Consider the following 12632-nt stretch of genomic DNA (forward strand, 5'->3'; position numbering starts at 1 on the left):
AAAGAAAATATTTTCATACTCTGGTAGTTCTCTTTAATAGGTATTTACATTTTTCAGTTTATCATTCATGCAGATATTCTAAGAGTTTGTCATTTATTATGATTTTTTTTTTAATCGTTGGCGTTAGATGTGTACATAAAATTTTATTATTATTTTTATACTTTTACAGAATTTTTGCAGCTTTATCCAATTTTCAACAATCATGTTGCATCACCTTAAATAGTCAAAGTAATAAACTGGGGAAAAATTAGTTCCATATAAAGCAACAAAACTCTCACAATAATGCTGATTTCTTCCCTAAGAATCATCACTAGGGGTATACCGATTAATCGGTCACTTTGCCAGTTACTCAGCTGATTAATTACTTTTCTCTTTCCTATTAAATTTAAAGCATTTCATCACTGCCAAATGACTCATTAATATCGTAACTGCTGATTTAACTTAACATTTGTTAAGTGCCTGGTCACTATTACAGCTTTTTGCCTTTATTAAATAAAATTACAAAATACAAAGTAAAATTTCCAATTTTTAAATAAATATAATTAAACAATTAGATAAAAAGAAATTACAAACCAACTACAAAGTACAAATTGTAATTCTTGAAGTGAATAACTATAAGCTGAAGTTCTGCACCTGTTGTTCTACTTCCTCTTTTATCCTTGCTGCCCGCCTCCTCTGCTTTCATAGTCTCCTCAGTATTTAAAGTTGAATACTTTTAAGTTGTAATGTGGAAACATTATTCTCTATTTTCAGGACACAGTCTGTTCCTTATAGGTTACTGTACTAAAGAGTGCTGCACTTAAATATTTTGAAGCCAGTTTACTCAGCAGTAGTAGGGTCTCCTGTGTCTTCTTCCACCACTGAAATGGACCATAACCTCTTATAAGTAGTGATAAAGCTACATAATGACCAAGTTCTTTTGTGCATTTAAGCACATAAGATTGTAATTCTTGTATTTCTGTTGACAAGAAGGATTTTGATTGAGATTGTCGGACTGACTTCCTCATCTTGATTATTATAGTCACAACGTTTCGGCCGTTTTGCCCTCCGGCCTTCATCAGGTGTTTTGTTTCGAACTGGAGAACCGTTTGTTAGGAGTCTCGAACACAACCCTTTATTATTATTACGGGGATACCGTGTTCAGACTCCAGCTAGGCTCTGGGACATAGTTACTGATTCTCTGTTTGGAATGTTACTTTTCACTGCCTTCGTTCAGGATTGAACTCAGCACCTTTGGGTAACTGTAAACTTTGATACAACGTCTAGGATCACTCGGCCATATGTCACTAGGACAATTCTTAGTTGGTTTTTGTTAATGTTGAACCTATGTTGTTATTCAAGGTTTTCTCTCTCTATCAGAGTGTCCAAATTGCATTCAGCTCTATGCTTGGTTTGCTCAGTAGGTTGTTATGTCCGAGCATGTGAGCTGTTTCTTTAAGTTTTCTCACTTTCCAGTGGGTCTCTTTGTTTATTATTTTTCGCCTCTCCATCCAGACATGGTTGGCTATACCCGATTTTTCTGTCTCCTCTTTAGTTACCACTTTTCGGTGTTCTTCCACCCTTACTTTAAAGGGGCGGCATGTTTCACCTTTGTAAACCTTTCTGCAACTGCATGGGATGGAGTATATGCAGTTCTTGGTCATGTTCTCCTCCATGCGGGGCTTCACTCGTACCAGGTGTCGTCTGAGTGTTGACTTGCTCTTGAATACCGTCCTGATGTTGTAGGGGGCACATATTCTCTGAATCTTTTCGGAGATGCTGCGTATGTATGGTAGGCAGACCGTTGTGACAATAACAACCAAGATGAGGAAGTCAGTCCGACAATCTCAATCAATGAAAACACCTCATCTCAAAAATACAGACAATTACTAAGAAGGATCTTGTGGAATTTTGAATTTTGATTTCAAATGATGTATTTTCAAATAAGTTTACGTCATAATACCTTTACTTTATTATATATCATTTTAAAGACCATTTTTTGCTCTATCTAATCGACTAAATTACAATCGTTTTAAAACAATTGTCTTCTTTTCAGAAGGTTGAATACAAAGTGGAAAAAAACAAATTCACACAATTTTTTTTATTTCAATTCAAGCTAGGCCGAGAAGTAGTTGAGAGATTGGAAAGACAAAAAAAAACTTGATAAATGGGTGCCTCATGAATTGAATGACAACCAAAAGAAATGCCGTCATCTTCCATTCTTTTATGCAACAAGAATAACCCGTTTCTCGACCGGGTTTTGACTTGTGATGAAAAGTGGGTTCTTTACGATAACCAGCGACGTTCAGCTCAGTGGTCAGATGTCAACAAAGCTTTAAAACACTTCCCGAAGCCAGAGGTGCACCAAAAGATCATGCTGACTGTTTGGTGGTCTCATCCATTAGTTTTTTTGAATGCAGACAAAACCATTATGATTGTGAAGTACTGTCAACAAATGGATGAAATTTTAAAGAGCGTTTTTTGCTCTATCTAATCGATTAAATTTTAATCCTTTTAAAACAATTGTCTTCTTTCCAGAACGGTGAATAGAAGATGGAAAAAAAAAAGAAAATTCGCCCAATTTTCTTATTTCAATTCAATGGAGTTCGTATATTAAATCCATTACTCTTTTTTTTTCTTTTTTTTTTTTTATTCAATTTTCACCCCAAACAAGGCACAATGCCACTTTGAAGCAGGGGGCTACTATCAGGGACCTAATTAGCGGGGTCATTATGAAGGGAGATGAGTAGAAAGATATTTGTTAACATTACACTTGAACTTCTGCATATCATTGCAGTTGGGAAAACAGAATCCCGGAAGGGAGTTCCAAAGACCCGCAGTTCTGGGGAAGAAACTATTGGAGTAAAAGGCTTTCTTGCACCTAGGGATCTCTACTGTAAAGGGATGAGACTTAGTAGCTTGTCGGGTTTGTCGGGGGTAGTTACGTCGGGGAGGTACAAGTGTTTGCAGTTTGTCAGAGCATTCACCATTAAAGTATTTGTAGAACAGGCAGAGGGATGCAACATCCTGCCTGAATCCATATTGTTTGTCAGTCAGGAGTTTAGCAGCTGTTAGATGCTGGACTAGGGCTTGATTAACTAAGGACTCAAATATTTTGGTGAAAAGCGGGAGGAGGCTAATGGGGCGATAATTTAGTGGGTCAGTTCTTTCACCAGAATTCTTGAAGACTGGTACCACAGAGGCGGTTTTTCAGCAGTCGGGAAAGCAAGATTCGTTAAAGCATTTATTATAAAGTTTGGAGAGAACTGGAGCAACCTCGGCAGAGCATTTTTTTTAATAGCACAGCTGGGATGAGATCTGGTCCACATGCTTTTGAGGTGTCTAGGTTTTTTATAATAGCATGAACCTGAGAAGGGGTGATTTTCAAATCGTCTAGTGCGGCGTCTGTTCACAGAGGAAAATCAGGGAGGGAGTGGTGTACCGAGTTCAGTGTGGAGTTTGAGGCAAACCGACTGGCAAGCAGATTAGCCTTGTCAGTTGCCATGCAAGCCACCTCATGATTGTTTGATAGTGGGGGAATAGTTGACTGTCCATTATTTACTACGCTGTTGTAGATTTTCCAAAAATCCCGGGTTCCTAATTTCTGTGCTTCGATGCATTTTCTAGTGGTTTCAGAGTAATCTGTCTTAGCTGTCTCTATCATTCTCTTACAATTATTTCTAGCTTCTATAAACTTCTGTTTATTTGAGCTGGACTTATGTCGGTTGAATCTGTGGAACGCATGCTGCCTTTGACAAATGGCAGCTGCACAAGCAGAAGTAAACCATTGGGGAGAGTGGGGCTTGCTATAGAATTTCCGTGCGGGAACATGTGCTTGCTTGTTACTCTGTCTGTTTCTCGTAAAATCAATTTTATCACACCTGAGGTTCCTCTCTATCCCTACAAGGTCTATCAGACCATGTATGGAGTATTGTTGTTATATTTGGGCATCCCTAAACTAACTAGCAGTCCTCACACAGATCATCAACAGTGATTGCTCACTGACAATAACCGGGTGTTCACTGGATTCTGAGTGACAAAAAAACGAGCTCACGTGATATCAGTTGAGGCTGGTATCATCACATTGTGTTTTATGGGGGGGGGGGTATGAGATTTCTTGCAGTTTCAGTTCGTTTGGGTTCACGTGATGTCCTTTCTAGGAAAAGGGAAGTGAAGCAAGACAATACGTGATGGAAAGAGAAAGAGAGAAAACAAGCCGAGCATGCAGAGTCCCCACTCCATGAGTGAAAATTTTACTTTCACCATGACTAATGTTTGTGCAAAATTTAAAAAAAAAAGAAAAGTGCGAACAAATGAATGAACGAACAATTTTGGTGCAATTTTACCCCCATAATGTTCCCTAGGGGAACCAACCAGAGTTATCCTAGAAAATCCGTTCTGGCAAAAATTTACTTTTACCATGACTAAAGTGCAAACAAATGGGAGTGAATTACTAGATCCAATCCCTCCTTTTTCAGGGGGACCAAAAACATGAAAGGCAGAAAAGGTCAAGCGAAAGATCTCCATCATTCTAGTAATTGTTGAAGCAACTGAACTCATGAAAAAGAATTTCAAAAACTACCCAACAAATACATGGTTAGAATTTTAAAAAGATCACTCTGTTGGAATGTACAAGACAAAAAGCAAGTAGAATTCATCCTAGGTGGGTTGATCCAATTTCCCCTAAAGAAGGAAGTTTCTAGGGAATATCAAATTCACAAGCAGTTCCCAGTCAGATGTATATCCTAGTAAGCAGAGATTACAATATCAGTTCTTGCAGGGAGGTGTCAATGTCTTCCTACATATAGCGTCTCATCTTCCCAAATGGTAAACCAACTGATACTGGCCAAGCTCAACATTGCTTAACTTTGGTGATGTAATAAGTACTGGCATCTCAACATGATTATCTAAACTCTTATATAAAAATCACTTTGTGCTTGTGAGTTCCTTCCTCATAGGTTCTAAAACTGAGCCTACCTTTTATGAATTTCACACAAAGATAATTTATATATCTGACAGTGTTCTTAGATATGTTTTGTACAGAAATTCATCCGATAAATCGAAAAACTCCCATCTTCAAAATAGCTTTTCTCTCTTATAGATAAAAAAAAATAACAATCTTTACAGGGAAATGTTTTTTGTTACACTGTCAAGGGAAATAATAAAATCTCAGCAAATCATTTCTTCTTTAAAAAAAAAAAAAACTATTGTCATCTGGACATATAGCTCAGTCGTAGAGCATTCGACTACAGATCGAATGATCCCCTGTTCAAGCCCAGGTGTACGTCACCATTTTATTTGAATTTTTTCTTATTAATGAGTTCAATTTACGATAAAGGAAGATGTACCATTTAAAATTGCTGCAAATCATTTTCTCGTTTGCATATTTTAAAACTAAACATTAATCAGAAGTGACTTTTCCTGGGCATTCATCGTCCAGCCCAAATATCAGCTGATGTGATATTGCAAACACAGACGGAATTTGATGAACATTATCATCATTATTATTTTTTTGCGAATTAGTCCACTAGCCAAATTATTCCTCATAATATATAATGATCAATAATAATAATCTAATATTAATAATAATCTATAATAATCTATAATAATACATACACAATCAGCATAAATGAAAATATCATGTTTAAGTATGTTAAACTTGTTCCCTTCAATAATGACAAGAAACCTTCTCTACCACTTTTAGCAATGGCCAAAGACTCTTTATCTGAAAGTATCCTGTACCTCTATAAGGCCACTATTCGCCCATGTATGGAGTATTGTTGTCATATTTGGACTGGTGCATCTGCTACTAGTCTCTCACTCCTGGACAAGGTTCAAAAGAGAGTCGCCAACCTGATAGGTCCTGAACTGTCATCTAAGCTTCAGCCTCTGTCTCATCGACGAAATGTACATCCCTCTGCCTGTTCTACAAGTACTTTAATGGTGAATGCTCTGACGAACTGCAAGCACTTGTACCTCCTCGACGTAAATACCCCAACAAACCCAACAAGCAGCAAAATCCCACCCCTTCATAGTTGAGATCCTTAGATGTAAGAGAGCTTTCTACTCGAGTAGTTTCTTCCCCAGAACCGCTAGACTTTGGAATTCCTTTCGGGGTTCCTGCTTCTCCAATTGTACTGACATGCAGAAGTTCAAGTGTAACATGAACCGACATCTTGCTGCCCAACTCCCCACATAGTACCCCTGTATTTTATGTCCCTGATAGTAGCCCCCTACATCAAAGTGGCAATGTGCCTTGTTTGGGGTGAAAATGTAATTAAAAAAAAAAAAAATTTTTTTTAGATATTGTACGACTGGGCAACGCCGGGTGTCCAGCTACTGCCATGTAATGTTGTATATTGAAGGGGACAGCTCCCGGTTTTTAGTTAGACATGAAGTAATTTGGATCGAAGATTATTATTGAAGGAGAATTCTGGCATCAAACACAGATATTAAAAGTTAAAATGAATACATTTTTGTTATTTAGATACGATTCCAGGAATGCAGTGAATTATCCATTGCAGTGCAAATAAACAGAGTTGTGTTGGAACAATGGAATTAAAGAATGTGCACAGAAGCATGTGCATGGAATTCACATGTTTGGACTGCATGCCGACATCACAAAGAAGTATAGAATTAATATATACACTTAAGTTAGACTAGAAAAGAGGCAGTCTGGAGCAGTTAGTTGGAGGAGTCCAGGAAGACTGACAGAAACTCCTTAGGAAGCGAAGGGGGTCAGGAAAATGTGACTCTGTAGGAACGTAGCAGGCATCGAATTCCGTCACCAGCTGGATGAATAAATGTCTTGTATTTGCTATGAAAGCCTTTTGTCTTCATTCGTCATTTAAAGGTAACATGTTTTGTCGTCATCGTCTTGTATAATGAAAGCTCCCCTTCCAAAGGTTGAATATATATATCCCCCTCTTCGATAATGCATCTCCCTCCTGTTTAAAGAACTCCTTTTCTCTTCTATGTCGTCTCGTATCTGTGTGACCCTCAACTCAACAATAATAATGTAGAATATAGCGGCTGCATGTCCAGCATTGAGTAGGATATCCCATTCCAAGATAGAACAAAAAAAAAAGAAAATTAAAAAAAAAAGGGGGGGTATACATACAAACGGGAACTGAAATCTTAAGATCTCTATCATTCCAGTAATCATAGATAGCGGGTGAATGTCTGGCATCCAGTAGGATGCCCCGTCCCCAGCTAGATCAAAAAAAAAAAAGGGAAAAACATAAAAACAAGACATAAAACAATATGTCTGTCGTTTAGTGCAGATAAAAAAATATATAAGTTGAAATGCATGATAGCAGGTGAATGTCCGGCATCCAGTAGGATGTCCCCTCCCCAGCTAGAACAAAATAAGAAAATTTAAAAAAAAAGGTGGGGGGGGGGGGCATATACAAGAGATAAAACGATATGTCTGTTTATTTATTGATTTGTAGACTGTTATCCTCATTTTCATAGTTGTTATTGTTCAACCACGTTTCGACCAACTATTTCTCTGGCCTTCTTCAGGTGGTTAACCGCGACAGAACAGGAATGCTGAGTCTCATAACTGTATCCCCAGTAATTACTGTTAACCATCTGAAGAAAGCCAAAGATTTAGTTGGCCAAAACGTGGTGAGACCACACCAGGGATACAGTTACGAGACTCAGTATTACTATCCCATCACAATTAATCACCTGAAGAAGGCCATAGGATGAGTCGGCCGAAATAGGGTACAACAACAACTATGAAGATCAGGATAACAGTCCGCAAATCAATAAATAAATATACAAATTACTCATCTCAAAAGATTCCAATAAAAATAATATATAATACGTCTGTTGTCTAGTGAAGAAGAAAGAGAAAAAAATTCAGAAACGTGTAAAATTGCGTGCAGTTTTGTGTCTTACCCGTGTGTGTTCGTTCGTGGTTTTTCCACTCCGTCACCTGGCAAAACGTCCGCGTGCAAAAGCCGCAGTGGAACGGACGTTCGCCCGTATGCGTCCGTATGTGGTTGCGCAAGATGATCTCCTGCGAGAACGCCTTGTTGCAAAACGTGCAGAAGAAGTGCTTGCGGCCACCTAGCTCGTGGTTGATCAGGTGGCCCCGCTGCGCAAACCCCTTACGGCACGTGCTACACTTGTAGGGCTTCTTGGCGCTAAGGCTCAGCCCAAAATAGGGCGAGTCAATAAGGATCTTGCCACTGGGTGTCGTTCCAGTGATGTAAGGGGCCATGAAGCTAGCGCTTGCCGGTAAAGTGGCTGGAGTGAATGGTTTCGGCTTATCACTGTGGCTCATGTACAGTCGTGAGGAAGATAAATGAGATGGTGGTGGTTGCTGTTGTTGGTGTGGTGGTGGTGGCTGTTGGCGCTGTGGTTGTAGTTGACGTTGGTGAGTTTCGTGTGGATGAAGTTCTTTCTTTGAGATGGGGTCTATCTTGTGTGGCGTGATGTGGTGGGTTGACGGTTGAGGACTCTCGAAACCTAAATTCTGGGCTTCTTCCTCGTCCATTGTTGTAGTCCGATAAACAGGCTGTGGGGTGAACATGGTCAGTTGTTTGCGAGAAGGCGTAATGTCTTATTTTTGATGTGGAGATTTTTGGTTACGTTTTCTTTCTTTTTTTTTATTTGTTTTGTTTTTGTTGAAATCAGTTTCCGTTTTCATTTATCATAAAAAAAATAAATAAAAACTGAAGTATGACAAATATGTTGAAGAGTAAACATAATTGTATTTGGTTTTTGTTTGTTTGTTGTTTCTATTAGTTTTGTTGTTTCTGCGTTAGTTTTTTTTTTTTTTTGCTTTTTTTGTTGTTTGTATTTTTTTTTCCTTTTTATAAAACTAAATTACAATCATTTGTTTTTTTATAAAAGAATTTTTTACATGCTATTATAAAGGCAATGCTGCCAATCAGAGTTGTCAATTAATCATTTTTTTTAATATTTGATCAAGTCTTATTATTACATGAATTGTAAAAGGTGTTTTTATTTTACTAGTGCGAAGGGGGGGGGGGTACCTCTTATCAAGGCCGAAATGCCACTCGAGGATAAGGGTTAATGAGTGTCAGGTGGCCAGTGAAACAACACTGTCATAATCAGTAATGGTGAAACTTAGTTAAGGTTATAGTGTGTGTGTGTGTGTGTGTAAAAATAATTTGTATATATACTATTGGAATTATTTTTAATCAAATTTCTTATGAGAAATTTTCACTTTAATTTTGTTGTTTCAAACTTTCATATGAAGAAAGAAGTAATAAATTAAAATTTATTTTACTGGTATTATATAGGCTTTCGACAGATAATAATAAAATAATAAATTGGCTTTGAACTAACTGTAAAAGGACTTGCTATGAATTTCTTTTGAATTAGATAAAACAACACTATGATAGATAGATAGATAGATAGATAGATAGAGAAATAGATAGGATATGCTTATTACATATTAAGAGTTTTTTTTCAAAACATATTCTGAAATTCCCAAAATAATTACTCCAAATTAAAAAATTGGCTGCCTACATGCATTGTAAAGCTTGATCAATAAATTTTTATAAAAATTGAATCTGCTTAATACTATGAAAGTTACAAAGATATGCTCTAAATATGGTTCTAAATATGTGCCATACAATTGCAGCTTTGAGCAGGACTCTAATAATTCTTATAAATACCAATGGAACATAATTAGTAAATATCTATAAAGTAAATCTTACTAAAATTTCTAGCAAGCATAAACGTAATAAATAATAGGCTCTAGAATAAATTCTTTTGAATTTTCATTTATTGTAAAACAACAAATAAGAAAAAAAGAGACATTTTTCTCTTAACTTTTAAAACTACAAATGGCCAAAAGAAAGAAAAAAAAATAATTGACTTTAAAGGCTTCCATAGAAAATAAAACAATTCTACATGCTTCCAAATTATTCTTTTTTAAACTTAATAAAAATCGATCAGTTTCAAGTAACTATCTAACTTAACAATGAATTTAATAGTTACAGATGCTTTTAGAATAAATACTTATGGAAACAATTTAGGATAAATTTAAATTATAAAAACTTAGTAATAAAACAATGGGGTCATTTTGAACAATTCTTTACTTCAAGAAGTGACCCATTCAACTGATGTTTAAAAAAGGGTTACTAAAATTATTTTAAAATTACTTTAAAACAAAAGTTTGTTTTTTTTGGTAATGATTTAAATAAGTAATTTTTTCATTACCAATCTGTAATTTTTTTTTTTTATATATCAATATGATATAAAGGCTTATCTAGTAATATTCAAAGAAACTTTTTTTAAAGAAAATAAAAAATAATTTTTTACATTCCTGAATGTAAACATTTTTTTACTACTTTTGGTTCTTTGGGGGTAAAAATCTGATGCAGATTGCCAGAGTTTTAAAATGACATTTTTCTCTTAACTTTTAAAAGTACAGATAGCCAAAAGTAAAAAAAAAAATAATAATAATTTTAAAAAAAGTAAAAGCTTACGTCTTAGGATTAGTATTGTCAATTTACCGAATGTTCGAGTACATAACTAATTAAACAAGATGTTCAGGTAACAGATTAATAATTTAAGCAAAAATAGAAATTATTAACTGCATATTCCATCTTTACGACTTCGAACCATCCAATTGAATAATTTGTGGCAAACATAAATGTCCTTCAACCCTGTCTTATGGGCAGAAAACTTCCAATAAACCTTCATAAGTGAAAAATATATAGGTGTGCATATACGGAGACATTCTTGATAAATCCCCGACTGATCGGCGAAATATGCAATCAAATCATGACCCTGTGTTAATTTCTTTTGGTTCATATTAATTTGTTCGCTTTCTTGATTTTTTTCCCTACACCATATTTGTTATACCTCCTTACACACACTTATTTTACTTATAAAATAGTTCCCTACGAACACATGTTTCGCTGTAACTATGGCTCATCAGCGTGGCTGACTATACCAGGGTTTGAACTCTCAACTATAGGGACTAGATATGATATGTATTTTTTATGTCCAAAAATAGGTGTGATTATTCAAATCTAAGGGAAACTATTTCCCTATCTCTTAGAAGGACATAATCCATACCAAATTTAATTATTGTTGAAATTAACAAGGATCAAGATATGTATATATGTAGATATATACTGATGAGATGATTCAAAATTTTCCCCGATTCCGATACAATAACAGATTCCAATTCTTTTAAATTTTTACATATTTAGTTATAAATTTGTTGTTGTTTTTTTTGGGGGGGGTCGGGGGGGGGGATTAGTGTAAAAGTCCATGTAATATGTGCATATATTTTTGTCAACATAAAAGTATATATGTGTGTTGGGGGGTAGTCATCTATAAATGTTAGTGTAACTGGTATTTTAAAATGAAAAATAGATTATCATTAGTATCCACAATAAAAAATTAAATTTAAAAATAAAAAAAAAATTAAATTAAAAGAATTGTTTGACATTGGAAAAATGCACCAATTTTTCTGATTCCAATTAATCTTTAACATACACACACATATATATATATATTATATACATGCACACACACACATGCATTTATGGATGTATATGTATGCTAATTTGGAGGTTTTGTCATTTGAGCAACACGTTATTGATGCGATAAACAATTTCTTTAGCTTAAATCTTTTCAGACTTTGAAATTTTGGAATTGACGAGTGAAGATTTTGTCAGCAGCATAAATTTTCATTCAAAGAAATGCCAATTTAGAGTTGGTTGTGACACAACGAAACGGCAGAATTCAAGTTGCAGCTCCAATTTCCCATCAGCTGCTCATTCATAGGTCATCAAACGGTCATCAAGGTAGGAAATTCATCCAGTAAAAATCTGTAAATTAAAAATAAAGAAATAAAATGGAAGCAATATAAAAATAAAATGAAATAAAAAAATATAAATAAAGTAAACTGAATTTTTTAAAAAATTATTGGAACTTGTATGCTGTGCTAATTATTCTAAAAAAAATAAAGTATTTTTTTTTTAGTTCAATGCAAAACTAGTGTCATAAGGCTTTACATTGTGTGTGAAACAGCCATATTTGCGAGTGATTTTTCTAAGTTTTTTTTTTTTACATAGGCATCACCACTTATCAAGGCCCAGAGGACACTTGAGGATAAGGGTTAAAGAGTGTATAGTAGAAATTAGACACTATAGTAACCGTTAGTAATGGAAATTCAGTAAATTTGTTAACTTAAGTAGAACGGCTCATCAAGAACTTGTTTATGTTGGACTTGAAGACAACCATATTGTAGTCAGCTGGAAAGCAGGAAAACGGAAGACAATTCCACAGGCTTGCAGTTCTAAGAAAGAAGCTTTGTTCATGGAATCTATGTTTAGGTTTAGGCACAGATAAAGAGTGGGGGGAATTATTGATAGTGTTTACAGCTAAAAGAGTGTTTCTTGTGAAAGTTTGGTAAGGGGGAACCATAGATTGAAGCTCAGTCGAGCACTTGCCATGAAAATAACGATAAAGCAGAGACAAACTCGCAACATCTCTTCTGTGAGATAGAGGTTGCAGGGAAGAGAAAAGGACATCTACGAGGCTAGAAAGTCTATTTTGAACTCTATCAAGGCAGGACAAGTCCTTTCTAGCAGATCCTGCCCAGATGTGGCAACAGTACTCCATCCTTGGACGTACCTGGCTTTTATATAGAT

General features: G+C 35.5%; 1 protein-coding gene across 1 annotated transcript in view; it reads right to left on the reverse strand.

The window, feature by feature from the left end:
• Nucleotides 1-12632, reverse strand: part of LOC145242612 (uncharacterized) — a 43573-nt gene that overhangs the window by 14568 nt on the left and 16373 nt on the right. The window contains exon 2 of the mRNA XM_080105725.1: nucleotides 7885-11807. Within this exon, the coding sequence (XP_079961851.1) occupies nucleotides 7885-8521 (637 nt within the window). The 5' untranslated portion in view covers nucleotides 8522-11807. The remainder of the gene's footprint in view (nucleotides 1-7884; nucleotides 11808-12632) is intronic.

This window comes from Euprymna scolopes, chromosome 21, assembly GCF_053919585.1.
Source record: "Euprymna scolopes isolate OS-2025 chromosome 21, ASM5391958v1, whole genome shotgun sequence".
NCBI lineage: Eukaryota > Metazoa > Mollusca > Cephalopoda > Sepiida > Sepiolidae > Euprymna > Euprymna scolopes.